The 19,460-nt window shown below is 39.5% G+C and overlaps 1 protein-coding gene across 6 annotated transcripts; it reads right to left on the bottom strand.

Annotated features, from left to right (window-relative positions):
* Positions 1 to 1,515: 1,515 nt before the first annotated feature.
* On the bottom strand, positions 1,516 to 16,357 carry clockb (clock circadian regulator b). 6 transcript variants are annotated; one of them, XM_027032157.2, is made up of 21 exons: positions 16,103 to 16,357; positions 13,827 to 13,945; positions 11,999 to 12,058; positions 11,736 to 11,884; positions 11,199 to 11,290; positions 10,934 to 11,023; positions 10,322 to 10,439; positions 9,893 to 10,006; positions 9,542 to 9,660; positions 9,012 to 9,094; positions 8,742 to 8,848; positions 8,375 to 8,537; positions 7,738 to 7,813; positions 6,257 to 6,407; positions 5,546 to 5,667; positions 5,186 to 5,260; positions 4,902 to 5,048; positions 4,180 to 4,386; positions 3,645 to 3,748; positions 3,206 to 3,437; positions 1,516 to 2,922 (listed from the first exon to the last, which is right to left on the bottom strand). In XM_027032157.2, the coding sequence occupies exons 2-21, from the start codon at positions 13,841 to 13,843 to the stop codon at positions 2,713 to 2,715; spliced, it is 2,436 nt and encodes an 811-aa protein (XP_026887958.1). In that variant the 5' UTR covers positions 13,844 to 13,945; positions 16,103 to 16,357; the 3' UTR covers positions 1,516 to 2,712. The 6 variants fall into 6 exon arrangements, with proteins under 6 accessions (XP_026887958.1, XP_026887960.1, XP_026887961.1 ...); XM_027032159.2 differs by having other exon boundaries at positions 3,645 to 3,745; XM_027032160.2 differs by having other exon boundaries at positions 6,257 to 6,404.
* Positions 16,358 to 19,460: the final 3,103 nt, after the last annotated feature.

Here is a 19,460-nt window from a genome sequence, read left to right as displayed (position 1 = left end):
ATTAAAAGCGGGCAAGAATCAGTAGCTTGCAAAGGACTACATTTACAAATTCTTAAACATTAATGGAGACATGATCTGAGTTGAGTTAACACTTTTTATCTTAGAGGTTCACATCGATTATAGAATTAAATGTTATTTTACACATCAGATTGCCAATGCTGATGTAACTGACCATGACTGAAAGATATTCTATTTTAACAACCTTTGTAACATGGGAGGTCAGTTTCAGTAGTTTGGAATACATGGAAATTAATATTCTGTTCCACTTTGCTTTTCATTCTCTTTTTGTCCTTCATTTTAGGTCCTTGTGTGGATTACAAGCATTCTTGTACACGTCTCACACTTTAGCCTAACAACAGAGGAAGAAAAACACTCAATTGTACAAAATAAACCAAAATTAAACACAAAAATGACCATAACTATACAGGTCATAACCCATATGAAACTTAAAATAAGTCAAAATATATTATTAAATACATATTAATATTCTATTTTGTATGGGGTTTCTTTTGAAAGGATTCATTTTTGGGAAGCACACCATGGTGCCTCTGCATGTTATTACAAACCAAACCGCAAGATGTTGGATAAATGCAGCATTATGAACATGTACATCTGATCTGACAAATTCCATATCATCATCTTTGGTGTATAGATAATTACAGAAAAATTACAGAAACAACAATAAAAAAGACATATACTAATAGACAGAACTGTTGCCCTGATCTATTCACCAGTAATATTATGCTGTTTGGTTTGGTCTTAAAATTCAACAACTGAACACAGACTCCACAAGCAGGTTTTGGATAGATGGAAAATGTATGTTAATTATATGAAACCTATAAAAATGATAGCTTGGTCATGGAAAGATGGACTTAGTTCATATGTTCTGAAATGGAAGTGCGTTAGACAGCACATTTGTTGTAACCTGTCCGATTTCTAGCACTTTACAATGCATACAATTTCACAACAGTGTTAACGGTCTATACACAGCTTCGCATTTAAATCCATTACCATATGAAAATAAAGTCACTTAAAATTTTTCCTTATAGAAAATTGTTTGCAGTACTATGGATTTCTGAGGTATACAGCTACCAAGCCAGTGGAGAGCTCTCTAGAGTGTTAAATTACTGCAACGCAAGAACTGATTGGTTATCGCCTGGGCTGACACATAGTGCCCATTCAGCAATAAGGAAAGAGAACAAAGTTTTAATAATGCAGCACACCTTTGTGAAGAAAACTGTACTTGCCTACCAGCCACACACACACACACACACACACACACACACACACACATACATGAACAACCTAAAATTAGATAAAAAGCATTCAGCTCAACAGCTGAAAACACCAATACCTACACTAAGCAATACCATTTGGAGATTCAATTCAGATCAAGAAAGAGGATTTACATCTTCTGAAGATAATCACATAAAATAGGACAGAAATGACATGAGTATTAAAGAGTTTTCCATCTCACAAACATATGAACCCCCCCCCCCCCCCCCAACACTTCACTGGATATGGCTGAACATGGCTTGTTGCATAATCCCCAAAACCAATAGGGCATGGAATGCTAGAGCAGTTATCAGTTTCTGAAACAGTTTCTAGAGTTTCAAGTTTTAATGCAACCATATTTCTTATATTTCCTATATCTGAAAAATACAAATATATGCAAACTGTTTGTAGACCGAGGGTCTGCGCGCGTGCGCACACACACACACACACACACACACACACACACACACACACACACCCTTGTCTGTTTTTTACATCAAGACATAAAATGCACCTGCTCAAACTGCTTTCAGAAGTGCGCACACACATGCGTGCATACACACGCACACACACACAAGCAAGAAGATCGCTATGAGTGTCAATTCAGTCCGCATATACACAGTATGTACAAAACACAACAGGAAGAGGAAGACACTTTTAAGAGGACTACAATCATCATTCAAAAGCAATTAATATCCTATACACAATTTGGAGAGAAACATTAATTTACTCTTTTAAATACTTTGTTTAGGGGATGTTTAACCAATTCTTGGCACTTCAAAGATCCGATAACTACAGAAAAGAGTTAACACTGTCCCCTTCTGAATAAAATGTTTCAAAAGAAAATAATTAAGATAAAGTAAATGTGCTCTTTTTTACTGCCTCAAGCCTAATAGATGCTACAAGCAACCAAAATCTCTCTCTCTCTCTCTCCTTAGAATACAATTACAAAATAAAATCATGACAGTAGAACTACAAGTGAAAGTTTACGCTCTCATGCAGGGTATAAAATAACTGCTTTCTGGTGGTGATCCTTCACGCTTGAAAATCTACATGGCATGTTACACAGGTCGCAAAGTACAGGTCATAAGGAGGGAGTTTTCAGAGTTTCCTTTTCATTGTGTATCCTGATTCATGTTGCTTAAATAAATACAAAGAAAAAAAAAGAAGCTGCAAAACCCATGGTGTCAAGGCCTTGCATTGTCCTTCTGTTACTGTGAAATGTTTGGAGTTCTGTGCAGTTGCAATGATAACCATCTGGTGGTGTCACATTCCGTGCTGTTATGATGGGTTCTTTGTTTAAGAGGTTTCTGTTAAGAAACTATAGAAGTCACCATGGAAGAAATACCCTTGTTGTCAGATTATGCCAATTACCTTCCAATTAACACTGTTTTTATGATTTATAAAAAGCACCACTGGCTACTGCCCTCTTCTGTGTCACTGGGATTGGGCACCCAAGCTATCAGTCCGATGAGAGGCAGGAGCTTTCTGCTGCTTTTGAGTCTGAGGTTTCAATTGCTGCTGTTGTGGCCTTTGTTGTTGTTGACGTTGTTGCTGTTGTGTTGTGGGGAATACACTCTGTTGTTGAATAGGGAAAGCCTGTAGAATTAGTTGTGTGGGCTGGTTGCCATGAAGAATACGGGTGCCCTGACCGAAGCAAGAAAACAAAGTTCATATGTTTTTATAATCATTTCAATAACAAAAAATGAAAAGATTGTTACTCATCAATTGGTGCAAGTCTTGCACCATGAAATTCAACACACATCACTATTTCAAGAAACTGCTGTCACTCAGTGGTCAAAAGAAGTATGCAAATACTTTTTACTTTATTTTACACAGGACACACAAGAGGTAGAGCAGCTTAGCCAGAATATTTTTGCTTACAAATATTACTGTGTTTTCGTGTCCATTTTGCGAGAACCAGCATTACCTGTAGAAATGTCTGCTGCTGTGGCAATCCTTGCTGCTGCGTTGGCTGCACTGTGGCCGCTTGCTTTTGAGCATCGGGCTGGGTGGTGGCTTGTGCCGGGCCCTGTTGCGGTGCCAACGGGCTGTAGGTAGTCACCACCTGACCCATGAACATGGTGGTGGGGACCATCACGGCACCACATGCTACAGGTGCTGTCACTAGCTTCGTCACCAGCTGCTGCCCTGTGGGAAACCTGAGGAGGGGCCAAGCTGTGTGAGACTGAGGCATATAAATTATAGAAACTAGAGACACACAGACAGACAGATGGACATCCTGTTTATTTGGAAACCTTTTGCACTACATTATAAATCTTAGTTCTATATATATATCAGAAAGAGACGAGGTGAGGGATAAGTGAAATATGTATAAGGAATCTGTGTATATGTTTGTTTGCATGCACCTGTTGATAGAAGCTCCTTGATTGACGTTCTGTGCCAAAGTGCTGGGTATTTGCACCATACTGGCATTGGCAGGCTGACCAATGGTGTTATATACCTGGCCCTGCTGATTCGGGGGGGGGGGGGTTACAAAAGACAGAAATTATGTCATTCAAAGTAGTTCCAAAAATGCTGATCCACCTCAGTAGCACCACCATAATGATGTCATATCAAGGGCAACAAGGGGAGACTATTATGATGTAATTTTAATGGATTCGTTGAACAGCAAATGTGCAAATGTCAAGAGGACAGAAAAAGCACTTGAAGTACTTTGGGGTTAGGGAATGGCTTTTAGGCCTTTACTGACTTTCATGGAAAGTGTTTTCTCCCTGGGCTGCTATTTGATGTACTTTCTCTTAAACAATGTTCTCTTCAAACATGTTTCAGGGGACTTGTTTTAGGGGACTCTAAATTCATAATTTAATTTCCTTATCCATTAGTCTTGAACAATGTTTGTTTGGTTTTTTTTGAGGGAAACGAGTGAAGGTGTGTCTTAACCTGTGTGAGCGCAGAGACTTGTTGACTCTGTTGAGAGGGTAGAGCTTGTTGTGGGAGGGCATTCTGAGTTCCACTGTGGGCAGTGCTTGTGATACTCTGCCCCTGAATGGCTACAACTCCACATTGTGACCCTACAGCTAGGATTGAAGTGCCACCCACCGAAGGAAGCGGCATATTGACCCCTCCTCCTGCCTGCTGTACAAACATCTGGAAGAAACCAAAAGCCCATTACTATAATAGCAAATCTGTTATTCCCATTAAAATCATTCAATACTGGCCTAGACCAGCCTTACCTACACAGGCTCTATAGGAGTTAACATAACTGTTATATAATGGGTTATTTGACTGTATTGCATCACATTAGGGTCTAGGGTGATGTATTGCATCACATTAGGATCTAGGGTGATCTCATTCGGATCTATAGTGAACATTTCATTAGAGCCTATAGTGAACATCACACCAGGGTCAAGCATGAACAATGAGGCAGTTCCTAAAAGTGCTAGAGGTGTGACAGTCATTTAATTTTCTGAGTACTGAACATACATTTGTTTAATAAGTATAGTATTACCAGATGCCTTGGGACTATGAGTAGGGTACATATGGGTTGGAGTGGAATGCTACCTGAAACTCTTGGCACTGCGAGTAGGGTATGCATAAGATGCAGTGGAGCGCTACCCCTGGGACTGTGAGTGGGGTACACATGGGTTAGAAGGGAGAGATACCTGAAGCCCCTGGCCCTGCACACGCTGCAGTTGTTCGTGTATTTGTCTCAGCTCCTCCTGCTGCTTCTTAATGTTGGCCTCGATCATGCGCGTCCTCTGCTCCAACTGCTCCTTCAGATGCTGCATGGCATTCAACTGAGCAGAATACTATTACTCATGCACACACACATGCACACACAGAGAGATGTAAACATACACAAAGAAAGTCTTAATCTAGAGGTACTTTGCTTTGTAAATTCAAGGTAGAGTGTAACAGACGCTCAGCCAGGTGGGCAGCTTCTTACCTGTGCGTTAGTCTGATGCTGTTGGTTGCCCTGAACAGGAGATGCAGTCTGTGGTGTATTCTGGGAACTGACAGTCTGTATGGAAATCAACCAAAAAAACTCATGGACTAACAGACTCATATTGCGATTCCAAGCAAGACAATGAGAACCATAACAGCTATAGGACCCCATGTTCAGCATGTTTACTACTTCATCACTAATTCAACACTCCTGATTCACGTCACCCACTCACACCCAAGACGATCGTGATCAAGTGGTTTGAAGGCATGGGGATGGGGGGGTTACACGCAAAGGCTATGAGCTGCAAGGGGGAAAACTGTGCGGTGATGTCACTGGCTGGAACTGTGTGGTGTACCTCACCTGGCCACTGCCCAAAGAGCACCGCTGCGACTGCCCGGTGACCCGAAGAAGAGTAGGAAGAGGAAGAGGAGGAGGAGGAGAAGGAAGAGGGTTCACCTCTATCTGCAGCTTTGAGGGTGTGGCTGATACACATAGGAAGCAGTGGTGAGTCACTGAAGCACAGTTCAAATAACTACTTACTAGGCCCTGCCACTGATGAGTCATGCTCATAGTGTAAATAAAGTCAACAGCATTAATTCAGATTTGGATAGCTTGTGCTGTTCAATGGCCAAGACAGCCATAAATTGTGCTAGCCAATTATATATAAATAAAAACAGTTAAGCCAGTAAATTTCCTTTTTTTTATTATAAAGAAAATTATATCCCATTTTTTGTCTTCCTCAAAGTCTTGTAAATGGGATTCTCTGTATTTATTATTCTATTTCATGCTCATAGTAGTTATTTAAGATAGAGAACAGCAGAAGTATTAGATTGTTAATAAAAAATAGCTCGGTATCTTATTAACGAAAGGATGGGTGTATTTTTGCATGTCTGTTTTAATCAAATCAAAGACTGTCAAGCTAAAGACAAAATGTACAATGCACATCGAGAGCTTAAATATATCAGCAAGTAATACCATGTATGGAGCAACTCCTGGAGTAGCATTCTGTTACACTGTAATGTATGTTTTATACACTATAAAAATATTATTCTATAGCAAAAAGAATCTCACAGGTACATGTGCTGTCAGAGAGAGCTGTGTGGGAGGACTTGTGGGAGCTCCGGGAGGAGGTGGATGGAGTGCGGCTGTGATCAAAATGCTCCAGTGCCTCCTTCAGGCTGGAGGTATTCAACTGTGACTCTGAACCTGAGTCATGGCACTGCTAGACATGGAAACACAGAGGGCAGATTTTACTTAAGATTGTGTAATAGCACAAAAGAGCCAAGTAAACAAACATACATTTGCATTTTGTGCATTATTCAGTGACATGAATATTTCAGCACTGCTGGTCTGGAATGGAACAGATGAGCCATGATTTTCCCACTGTCTATATCTATTTTGATAGTCTATCGATTACTTGAAATGGTTAATTGGCTATTTGGATTGTGGGTTGCACAATTACTCAATTATCCATTCTTATTGACAAAATGTAAAACCAAGGATAAGTAAAATAGCAGCAATAAAATAGAATAAAACTACAGCAGCATTCCCTTAATCAAATAAATGAAACATCCATCTAAATTTCAAACAAATAAACAAGTGGATGAGGATAGAAAAATGTAGTCTGTACAGACATGTCTCTTCTTCAGACTGCATTTGATATAAAAAGACAGTTAGCAGGCAGGAGAGTTTAAAATACTCCTTTAAACTCCAATATTTAATTAAATATATAACCTACATTCAAGCCATATTTTATGTCCTTGACTCTAGAATGCTGTGTAGATATAGAAATGCACATTGAATTGCATTCTAAATAAATGTTGCCCCTCTAGTCCAATTTCATGTTAAATGGAGGTAATTATTATTTAATCATTTCATTATTAGGGCTGTCAGTTTTTCCAATAGTCAAGTTTGAATGAGATTTAACAATCCCATAGATCATTTGAATCCATTTGAACACCACCATCATTGAACAGCCCACACATTGTGCATGCATGCAAAGTCAGGAGACTTTTTTTCCATTTTACAAACTTCTGAACTTGGCAGCAAGCTGTTCTCCATTCACCATGACAACTTTACAATGTTTAAGATTGTAAATTCAGGACACTACATACAAAAAACCCCACTCCTCAGCACAGTACAGAGAATTTGTAGAAGACCACACTCACACTGCTACCTGCAGATTAACACTAGCCCCCCAGCCCCCACCCTGTGAACCTCTCTAGTATGTTCAATGGCATTAAGAAGTCATAATGCTCATAATGTGAACATGGCTAGTTTTAACATTAACTTTAGCCAGCTTTATAACTAATTTACCGAGACAAGTACTGAACATCCAGACAGCCAACATGCCTCCTTTTCAGATGCTCCAGTATAACTGATGTGCTCCCGTTGGTTATGCCGGTTTGCCAGTGTTGCAGTTCACAGGTTTATTGGCTGAAGTAAGAGTGCAATGCTCCCACATTTTGGAGGTTTTTGGTCGTGAAGGTGTTACCACTGCGCAATTTTAGTCAACTATATCAGTTATTCATTTCACCTTTATTCTGTCTCACCTTATCTACTACAGGCTCAGAAGGCGACTCCTCCAAGCCCATCTCTCTCCGCTGCTCTGCTCGCACCTCTGCATAACTAGAAAGAGAGAAACACAAAATAAGAAAGAGGAGAAGATGGAAGAAGTCAGAGAACATCAAACAGGTCCACAATACAAATGTTATCAAACTAGTATAAACATTATACTGGTCCAGAATTCAAACATGACTCAGTGAGTGGTGTGGTAAGCCCCTGGGGAATATAATCGGTGTCATTATTCATTAATCATTATTAGACCACTGCCTTCTGAAATACAACATTTACAAAAGGCAGCAATTATTGTGATGAGTATGGAGCAAAATCTAGTAGATCAAAATACTCAGGCCATGCGTCATCTACTGGTATTAAGCCTTTTCTTATTGATTGCACGGTTAGAATGGTTACAAACACCGGGAGTGCTATGAAATGTTCTAACAGACAAAGGCAATCACACAGTGCCACAGACACACAACATCAGTCCAACTCACACACTACAACTGTACCAAGTATGCACATAAGTATCACACATTCACTTGACATTCAGCTGTCAAATTATGAATGTGTGTTCATAGCATGTAATTCTGTATGTCCTGTGTTCAGTGGCAAGCCTACAAAACCCACCTCACCACGGTGTGTGTGCAGACGATGAACTCAGGCCGTGAGTTCCACTGGTGGTAGGTGATGTAGTAGTGCGTCTGCAGCCAGATCCACTGCTGGCCTTTAGTTAGGAAGCGATAGTAGCAGGACTTCCCCTTCCCAAACTGCATCACTGCACAACCACAGACTGGACATTAAGGTCATGGAATCAATTCCCATAGAGCGCACACATGCTGTCATACTGATAAATAAGTAAGCTGCTCTGAATAAGAGTATCTGTCAAATGCCACTGGAGAGTAATTTATTTTGCAGTGCACATACAAAGTTACACACCTGCATACATGATTAATGCAGAATATTTAGTATGATGGGGAGATTTGTGTTTACTCACAATGTTCATGGCATTTGGCCAATGACTCCAGGTCATCTACATGATAGTAGTCATAGCCAGACGTTCCCAGCACCTCAAAGGGTAAATAGCCAATGATGGGAGGAGCTCTACAAGAGGAAACCAGCAAAGGAAAACATCAGCTCCATAATTCACTGGAATCAGACACAGGGAGTTTTAGCCTGAGGATAACGTACATTACAGTAAAATCCTCATACACATAGGACCCTCTAACAGAGGCAAAAGCAAGAATGAAGAAAGCGAGACCATTACCTGTGATCTAATAGGAGAAATTTCCACTCTAGACTGTGTCGTGAGGTAAACTCTTCATTAGGTTCCTCCACTGTACACATCTCCTACAGACAATTAGTAATCAACACATAGGTAACCCTATACATATCTGCTTTAGACATCTCATTCAAACAGCCAACTGATAATCAATACAAGCTAAATGTGCATGTTCTGAGGACAGGTTCTTTAGGCAAACACTCACCAATCAATACTCAAAAGAAAGCAAAAGGTTTGCTCTGGAGTAATAATCAATAATGATTGCACCAAATTCTGAAAGGAGTCAATAACTGGTCTTCAGTAAAGCCTATTTCTAAATGTCACATGATTGGATATGTTCCACATCTCTCCCAAATAGTCAACACAGAAATGCTTTCAAAACCGGGAAGAAACAGAAGCCTGTGCAGCTCATATTCAGTCTGTGTGCATAGCAGAACTCTGCCAATTACACATGATCCACTTTTTGCTAAGCCACTGAAAATGAACCGCTAACAAGATTTTATTAAATGACTTGCTTTGATGAACTGTGGTTTGGCTAGCCGCACGGTTGCTACAAAGCACACGTGGTCATCAAAGGCTGGACGCAATGACCGCTGAAGCACCCCTTCCAGGCCATTTCGAGTTGTACGAGGCACTAAACAAGACACAAAGAAAGAGAAAAAAGAGAGGCGAGAGACAGAGTGAAAAAGAGTTCGTTAGAAAGTGAGAGAGGTGAGAAATTGAGAGAGTCAGTGAGAAAGTATGAGAGAGAGTTAAAGAGATCACAGTTCTAGAGATAATAAGGACCAAATGGTGCAAATAATTATTCATTATTCATTATGTTTACTTGGAAACTTTGCTGAAACATTGAACAATCAAATACCCACTGTTGCTAAGGGACTTGAAGTTGCCGATAAATTTGACGTATTCATAAACGGGCAGCTCCTTGGGATCCATAGTACTTCTGAGCAGGTGACAGAAAAACTCCAACTGACTCTTAGCTGGAAATGACACCAGAGAATAGAGTGAGCATTCTAGTTCAGGCATCCTACTGCAACAAGCACTGGATAGCACCCTGCAAGTGTGAGGACTCAAAATGAAAATTAGAGTATGTATGTTTGATCAGTGTGATGATGGGCTATGCTTTGATGGCTTGACCACATTATGAGGGTAGAAATAAGAAAGATTTACATTACATTATGTTTACATTACAAAAATCACATCTAGAGATGAACAGCTTTAGGTAATGATTTTTTCTCATGACCAATTTGAAAGAGCACAGCTCTTGTTCAAAACAAGATTTTACCACCACTCACTCTTGAGGTATTCAGGACTAAGGTTCTCGCCTTCCGGGTGTGAAGACAGAGCTTTGTACACATCTGCATGCTCTCCAACAGGAAGGAAGTTCAATAGGTTCTGATCCACCAAATCTGACTACAACAAAGGGCAGGCAGTATTCACTACATTTCTCTAAAACCTCTAACTATGTAACAAATTAATAGGAATCTATACAGTACTTTGTTTTCCAATTTAAATCATCCCCTTAAGATTGATAAGATTGAACATATAAGCTATTACAAAACCAATGAAAAACTATATATATATATATATATATATATATATATATATATATATATATATATATATATATATATATATATATATATATATATATATATATAAAATGCACTTGCTACCAGTTAGTTAGCACAGACAAATTAATGAGAAACATTGCCAATTTAAACATAAATCAATGAGCATTTTCTAACTTTATCCTAAATGGCTTGATATAATTTTCTGCTGGTTTAAGTAATTAATGTGATCAAAATACAAAGAAGAATATGAACTTTTTTGCTATCACAATAGCATTACAAACACACAAACACATGCTCATGTCACACCATCCCCCCACCCCAAAACACACTCACAGGCAGATGTCCAAGCAAAGATGTGACACTTTCAGACACATAAATGATGTTCCCATCTGTCAGGATAACGAGGAAGAAGCCATCCAGTGCCTACAAAGTACACAGGGTCCACAGGGGAGGTGAAAAGTGTATTTGAGAAGAGATGAATAAATAATACTCATCTGCCATTGTTTACACACAGACTGCCATGAACACAGTCAACTTGCACAGACTTACGCGCACGCGCACAAACACACACACACACATGCACAGTTGAGAATCTCACCTCCAGCATGATTTGTGTAAACTCCTCATTACTAAGGAATGGGGGTTTCCAGTCCTGTCTGATCTCACTCGACTCCGACTGTGCTGCAGTTTCTTTTCACATCATCACACAAACACACATCCATTAGCCTTTGTCATTGGAAAATGTCAGTTCATTTGCTTGCCAGGAAATTAATCTGAAGTTCAAATATAAGACAAATATAACACAAAAAGCACACAACATGTCACAACAGCAGATATATAGCACTCAAAATGCAAAGCAGTGGCCCTTAATCATCATAAATCTGAATGGAAGCACTCATTCAGAATCATGCCTTAAGGAGACAAGTGGACCTGATACCAAATCAATATTCAAGGACATCTGTTCAGTATCTCTAGGGGTCTTTGGGTCACCGACTCTGGGGCTGCAAAGAATGATATCATGCAGTACTAAAGAATGCCATGTTTTGCTCCAAACCACATTTAAAATAAGCTTTTAGGTTATTTATTTGTTTATTTGTTTATTTATTTCATTGAAGTGTGTTTTTGAGTGTTTCACCTTTATGCTTATGCAGGTAATCAATGCTTTTCTGTAAAATAGTTGACTTGTCCATCTTTCTGGTGTTGCCAGGCAACATGGTGCCCAGTTCTTTGATGAGGACATTGAACTGGTCTCTCCTCCTCTTCTCTGATTTATTCCGAGAAACTCTGAAATGTCACCGGAACAATGCAGCTGTTACTTTACTAGGCCTGTAAAGTGGCGGCAGAAGGCAGGACAGTCTGCTCATTTCTAACAATTCTAGAGAGAAGCGATCGTCTTACCGCTTGGCCCTGTCCCTCTCATCCTCCTCCATCAACCCGTCAAAAATGCTTCCATCATCCCTGTGGTATAAACAAGCAACTTCCTTAAACTTGTTACTTTCCTAGTTACATTATTTTAGCTTACTGAGCAGTTTTGGTAGTGTTTGTTTTTAGTTTAACCTTTTTATTTGTTCAAATCTATATCTTTTAAACTCATCAAATTGTGTAGCATTTTGGTTGACATCCTGTCTTTTAAATGTGGTATATAAATAAAGTTGTTGGTATAAACAAGATCATTCTGTGGGTAAGGTGGAGATGGAGTGACTGAATTTGCATGAGAAACAGAAAAATGTGTATTTGTGCAACACAGTGAGTGAATGTGTATGTGTGCGTGTCTGTGTGTGTGGGTGTGTGTGTGCGTGCATGTGAGTACTTGTGGTGTGGGATGTGTGTAAGAGTGGATTTTTAAGTCCACAGCTATGCTGTTATAAAGAGGCATTTACGGAAAGTGTTTAACACCACCCAATTGCATGCTTTAGTAGTACACTAAAGTACACTTTAGTAGTACATCCGTCCAACTGAATTATACATAGCTGATGAATCAACACTGATGCCAAATACATATTTAATATCATCACTTTTTTTTAAAGAACTGCTTGTGGTGAACCCATAACAAGAATCTTAAAGACGACAGCCAACTGGGTCCTTGCCCACTTAATTAGATTTTAGTCTCCGGCAGACTGGCTATTATGCATTGCTAAAATGACAAAAGACATGGTTTCATATATTTAGTTTTTGTACTGTGTGCTCTACTTGTAGACATTTTTGCAGTACATTATATGCATCATAGAAATTAGATGTTTACAAAAAACGTCATTTTGAGAAGGATCCAAACAAAAAATATTACATACATATGCCAACATCCAACAGGGCAGCTTTAAATTTAACACTGTGAATCACTGGTTACTGTTTACAAACTTATGTCATGGAAGGCTCCTCACCCCATGAGTCACGTGGTACGGCCCGCCGCGTGCAGGAGGACTCACATGTATAGTTTGTAACTATACGCGATTGCACACACCTGCACAGGGTTTAATGTTGAATGTCTGTCTGTCTATTTAAACCCCCGTCAGTGTGTGCATCCTCGTTGGTCATTGTCACTACATATGTGTTAATGTCGACCTCTGTAGCCATAACGTTGCTTTGTGTGAGTCACATGTTACTGGGTATGTGTTCTTCATCTAATGTTAATTGCGTAGTCATGATTACCGTAAATGTTGTATATGAGTGCCACCGTTGTCGTCTATGTTTTGTCAATAAACGTCCTTCACAGTCGAGGGAGTCTGTGCGTCCTGCCCCGCACCCTGCGGCACTCAGGCCAGCAGCGTTACAGCTTATAAATCATGCAGCTGGTCGATGTCAGAGAAATATTGATACATTAAAAAAAGTATTGTGACGGTACTTACCACAAGTACAAGAAAATATTCTCCTATCACCCAGCCTTCTGAGGCTACTCTGAAAGATGAGATTATGATACCAAAACCAATTGTAGTGTTCTATCAGACCAGCCACAGCAACCCCCAGACTGTGTTACACAGTCATACCTGTGTTATAGTCCTACCTGCTATAGACATAGATGTGTTATAGTCATACCTGTTACAGTCATAACTGTGTTATAGTCCTACCTGTGTTACAGTCATACCTGTTATAGACACGGATATGTTATAGTCATGCCTGTGTTACAGTCATACCTGTTATAGACATAGATGTGTTATAGTCATACCTGTGTTACAGTCATACCTGTTATAGACATAGATGTGTTATAGTCATACCGGTGTTATAGTCATACCTGTCTATAGAGCTCATGATGATGATGCTTCATGGGTCAGTCTGTGGAAGAAACACTTCAAGCATCGGAAAGACATTTGAAAGGGAACCATCTGACAGCCTGCAGAGACACGGGCATGTCTGTCCATGCACACACAAAAAACAGACAGACACACACACAAAATTCACAAATAGTTTTAAAAAAACAGCTGGAAACAGACTGTGAGTGGAGATTTGTAGGAATGCCTCTGGTTTCTGTGTATTTCCTTCTGTGCATTTTTAACATCAGCCAATCTGATGGGTCTGCCATTAAACACAAGCAAGCCACGGTACACCTAACCAGCCTCTCCTGGAGCATGAGAGAGAGGCCTTGTAGTTAAAGACAAGGGCCAGTGGTGTTTTGCACAAACCTGTTTTCACAAAAGCTCTTGTTCTGAAAATATGAATTCTTACAGTGGATTCTCATGCATGTCTGAGGTCAACAGTTAATAATGTAGCTTTAACTGCACCCAAAATAAGGCACTCATTAACTCCAATTGGTTAGGAATGCACTTTCTATGCTCTTTCAAGCAATACAGAAAGAGAGAAAGAACCGTCACTGGAAAGTTAATGTAACATGCAAAAAAATGGTCTCACCAAGTGACAAGATCCTAAAAGCCCAAACACAGAAACTTCTCATTTGAACCAACTTATTCTTCTTATACAAATCAAAATAAGAGTTTAAGCTAGGAACAAGTGTCCGAGTGCCACCACCAGTTTTTGCCCTTGCAATAATGCACATAACAAATACTTCAGTGCTAACAGTGCTCCCTTGTGGAAAATTGTCAATGTGCAAAATGTGAAAGAGTGAATGAGGGGGAAAACTGAGTGACTGAAATCAGGAAGGAAGCATTGGAGGGAGTAAATGCTACATCCATTAGACTGTTTATTAGACTGCTTTAAATAACTAGTTCTGAGTTGTGTTTCATCCATTTTAACTCCACTATTGTACACACCAGTAAAATGACAGGCTGGAATATAATTTGTGCTCCACCAAATTCTAACCACGTCAGCTTCCATTAGCTTTATTCAGAGGAACCTGTTTCAGGCAAAAAAGGTAACATTAGCATCACTAATTTGGAGGAATATGTTTCCCTTATAAACGCTTAAAAAGTGTTTTGAATCTAAAATGTAAAAAAACAACAAAAAACAAAAACAAACAAAACAAAACAAAAAAAAACCGCTATATGGGTTATTACAATTATTGTAGTTTGCTACAAGACTCCTCTTAGTAATAGAACACCAAACCAGATGAGTAGAAGCATCAACTGGCATCTATTTTTAGGGGGTGCTACTTGAACATGACAGTGCTACTGTATAAAATAGATTACTGTATTTTGCCTAATTTAAAGTGGGACGCTAAAAGGCACACCATCCTACATTTAGATTCCTGTTAAGACCGGAAGAGTTGGTAATGTGTGAAAGAAGACTGCAATGCTGACAGCCTCTATCTTTTATGTTCGTTTACGTCAGCAATCATTTAGCTTTACAGCGCAAATTCCAATTTCGAAAAACAGGCTTTCTGACGAAAGTGTAAAAGAAATATATTTAATTATAAAGTCCAAGCTGTTGATAAAGGAAAAATCGACGCACATATTCAAGCCTACAAATTGCGACACGAACACCGGCGCTAATGTATTACAACTGCGAATTATGTCGTACAGTTAAAATAGTTTGGGCGCATCTCTCAGTCTATAGCCAGCCTTTTCCATCGTAATCTTATTTCCCCTATACGAGCGCCAAATGACTTGTTGTGCGTAAATCCAACAACCATTCAAATTACCAACACAACTAACGTTACAACTCTGACGTAGTTGACTCATCTTTTATTCTAAACCTGTGATCCCATGACAAAAGGTAGTTATAGTTAGCAGTGTACCGAGAAATGAATGGGTACTTCAGGTTACTTATTAATAAAGCTACCATAAAATGGGAAAACGCTAGCTATGTCATTTCTGACATGAAAGAGTGTTAATTGGTGTTTTAACGAGTAAGTTTAAAATGTCTTAGTTTCCTCCTCGCTGAGGTCTCCCGCACCGTTTCTCTAACGGCATGTCATGCAAATACGATGAGGGAATTGTGCTTGGAGCATCTTTGCTAGCTAGGTTAGCGAGTTATTACATTGCGAACACGAAGATACACATGTTGCGTAGGTGCAAATAGCTGTGCACAGTGTACAGTGATGGAATGACAATGATGTGCATCAAGAAATATCGGGTACACGATTGGACAGGCTTCAACACACTCGAACATACTCACGCAAAATGTGGGTCAACAGGCCTACACATAGGCGCGTGCGGAAGCCCCTTCTAGATCCCGACTGTAGTAGCTCATCAAGGGTGCCTTTGCGCGTGCTCTAAAACGGCACGGTTGAGATTTCGTCTTCCTTTAACTCGGCTCAACGATGTGCCCAAGCGTTAAGTTCTGTTCCTGTCTTTGAAATGTTGTTGAAATACAGACTTGGGAGAAAAACACCAGGCCTAACCTACTTTGTATGCTGTGCTTACTTATGAGTTACTGTCATGCGCATTCGAGTCTTTAGGGCGCACTATTTTGCAAGTTACTGCCTACTGTGGCACAGTGTCGAGGGCAGTATCTTATAAGTCGTGGTCGGCTGTAGCGAGTGATGCAGGCTATTAGGTGTCTTAGCAGTATTTTACGTATCTACATCTTGATCGAAAAAAAAAAAGATTTCTTAAAATTGTAACATCATTATTATTCATAACCCACCCATCCCCCTTTTTTTTGAGAAATTGTACTTTCCAGGGTGTACAGGGGATTTGGATTTGGACTGTCGGGACGGGGGCGCCGGTTCTGATGCTTTATTGCCAGGCAAGCCAAGCGCTCTCCCGCCGCAGCGGAATATGAGAAAACAGACTTTCAAATAGTTAAATATTAATCTGTTATTCATTAAGTTGGTTAAACAAATAATACATTGAACCAGAGAAAATAACCTAATGCTCGATTTAAACTCACATGTATCTTACTCTTCTTTAGGAATTAATTGTCTAATTTTCAGGTCAGATAGAGCTTAGTCTTTTCCTTGTGAGCGTCATACTCAAAATAATATTGCATGTGTTTTTGATTGTTCCTCCTCAGCACGTAGCAGTGTGGCAAGCCAGTTAGTCTACTCATTAAGCTTGCAAATCAAGTCACTGAGGTAACAGTGCAAGAATCTAAGAGTACAATATTTGTTAAGTGGAATGCATTATTTGTTAAATATTTGTTGTGTGTCTGGATAGTTGAGAAGTCTGATGGCTTCTCAATGAGGGCCCTATTGTAATGAGGGCCCTATTGCTTCTGTAACCTCCTCCCAGACAGCAGGAAAGAGAAAGGTTTGTGTGTCAGATGATCCACAATGCTGGAAACTCCTCAGTGCAGAAAATGAGTGGTGTAAACGTCCATGATGGAGGGGAGAAAGATCCAGATTATCTTCTCATCTGTCCTCACTATTCCCTGCAGTTTCTTGTGGTTCGAGATGGAACAATTTCAAACCAGACATTGATGGAGATGCTCAGGATGCTGTCTGTTGTGCCCCAATAGAACATGGTGAGCAAGATGGGAGGGAGATGAGCTTTCCTCAGCCTCCTCAGGAAGTAGAGTCATTGCTGGGCTTTCTTGGCTATGGAATTGTAATTGAGGGTCCAGGTGTTGAGGGTCCAGGACTTAATAATCACAAGATGGTTACAGGCCTATATAGAGAAGAAATATGGGCAATATAATTGACATTTATTTAGACTTAACCCACTATCTTTGCTGATAGTGTGCGATAAAAATAATAATTTAACCCTCCTTTTTACATCTCATATTGTTGATACTGTTTCATTAGATGTACTTGCATAAACTTTGGTACCTCTTATACATAGCATTCACTCTGTATTAGTAAAGTCACTATGATTAAAAAGGCTCTAATGATTAATATATATGATTAAATCTGCATCTAGTAAGTGCTGAAAAGAAATGAAGCCTTTTCCACTTATTAAGTTTACAAATAAACTGCTTATTGATGCTATCTGTTTGGATTAGTTTTTGAAGGCCATAACAAGAAATTCATTTATGGCTCAATGTGTGAATCAAGCATTTCATCTGAGAAAATTCATGTCAAATAATGTACGCTTGAACTTCTGAGATAGCATTAGCAAAAAGCCATATTAACCCTGTGTGAGAACCTTTCTGCAGGTTCTCATTATTTCTATGTTTAGCAAGTAGGCAAATCTAAAGTAATTTTTTAAAATTAAGCATTTAACATATTTAGTACTATCTTGGCCACTAGTATTGTTACTATTCATATATTATCACTATATATGTATTATGTATATTCATTGTAGAATAACACATAATACAACTGTATTACTATATTAGTATTACAATAACAAGAACCTTAGTAAGTAATCTCACTAAGTGTCCACACTAAAACACCTTGTCATCAATTAGAAAATGTTATTAATCATAATCTGCAGTGTTTTTCTGATGGAAGTGACACCAGGGACAACTTCAGGTTCAGCCTTGATGCCCTCTCCTTCTGCTGAGTCAGGAATGCTGGCATCACTGGGAACCAGTCCTGGGGACCATACGGTTTCTTTTTTGGCTAGCAAGTGGCACTTCCTTTAGGGTGGTGTTACAAGCATATGGAATAATTATGCATATAGAGCATGTGGAGCAGACTTCATGGAAGTTGGATGTAGTTTTACAATGCTAGCAAGGCATCCAGCTTTCAGGAAAATGCTGTTGGGGCAATTGATGGGTCCCACATTCGCATCAATTCACCAACCAATTCTGATGGTCAGTACTACAAGAACAGGAAGCTGTATTCTTCCGTTGTGCTTCAGTTTGTTTGCAACCCCCAGACCTAGTTCATAGACATATTTGCTGCCTACCCTGAAAGCACACATTATTCTTGGATCCTGAAATACAGGACATCAAAGTCAAAGTCATCCTCCACCAGGACATTTCTTGTTTGGTGATGGGGGTATCCTTGCCTGATGACACCAGTGGCACTCATCCCATTCAAAGGCCAGTGACCCTGGAAGCTTCCACTGGGGCCATGTGGCATGAGAGCCTATACTGAGATAGCCAGGTGGCATGAGGACCCATGTGCTGAGGTGGCCAGGTGCCATGATGGGCCGTGTGCTGAGGTGGTCAATTGGTGTGAGGGCCCCTGTGCTGAGGTGTTCAGGTGGTGTGAGGGCCCATGCATTGAAGTGTCTATGCTTCAGGCACCTAGTGACCATGTATATTTTGATCAAGTAAGTGAAGAGCACTATTAAACACTGTGGTTATATAAATGACAATGAACTACCCTGATTCATAAGTACATGGTAAAGTGTGCTCATTCTATTGGTTTAACGATTTTGTTCATTTTCAATTTCCCTGTTGTAGGATCAGTAGATGTTTTCTAATTTTATACCTTACTTTTTCTTTTGATCTTTTTAGTAATGTACTTGTAATACCTGGAGTACTTGTACATAGTTTTATGTAATTACTTGTAAATAGTTAGTTTAATTACTGCATTTATTAAAATTAACATTGACTACATTGTGTCCATCATGTTTCTTTCTAAAAAAATATTTGGTGACATGCTTAAAGAAAACAGGACACTAATGTGACAAATATTTGA

This window comes from Electrophorus electricus, chromosome 9 (assembly GCF_013358815.1).
Source record: "Electrophorus electricus isolate fEleEle1 chromosome 9, fEleEle1.pri, whole genome shotgun sequence".
Classification (NCBI taxonomy): Eukaryota; Metazoa; Chordata; class Actinopteri; order Gymnotiformes; family Gymnotidae; genus Electrophorus; species Electrophorus electricus.
Note: the sequence above shows the minus strand (reverse complement) of the source record. Positions and strands in the feature narration are given on the sequence as shown.

Coding starts and splice junctions, on each gene's coding strand:
- clockb (XM_027032157.2), bottom strand. Junction 5,049..5,185: donor AGCATCAGACTAACGCACAG/GTAAGAAGCTGC, acceptor CATGAGTAATAG/TATTCTGCTCAGTTGAATGC. Junction 4,387..4,901: donor TGCAGGGCCAGGGGCTTCAG/GTATCTCTCCCT, acceptor GGTTTCTTCCAG/ATGTTTGTACAGCAGGCAGG.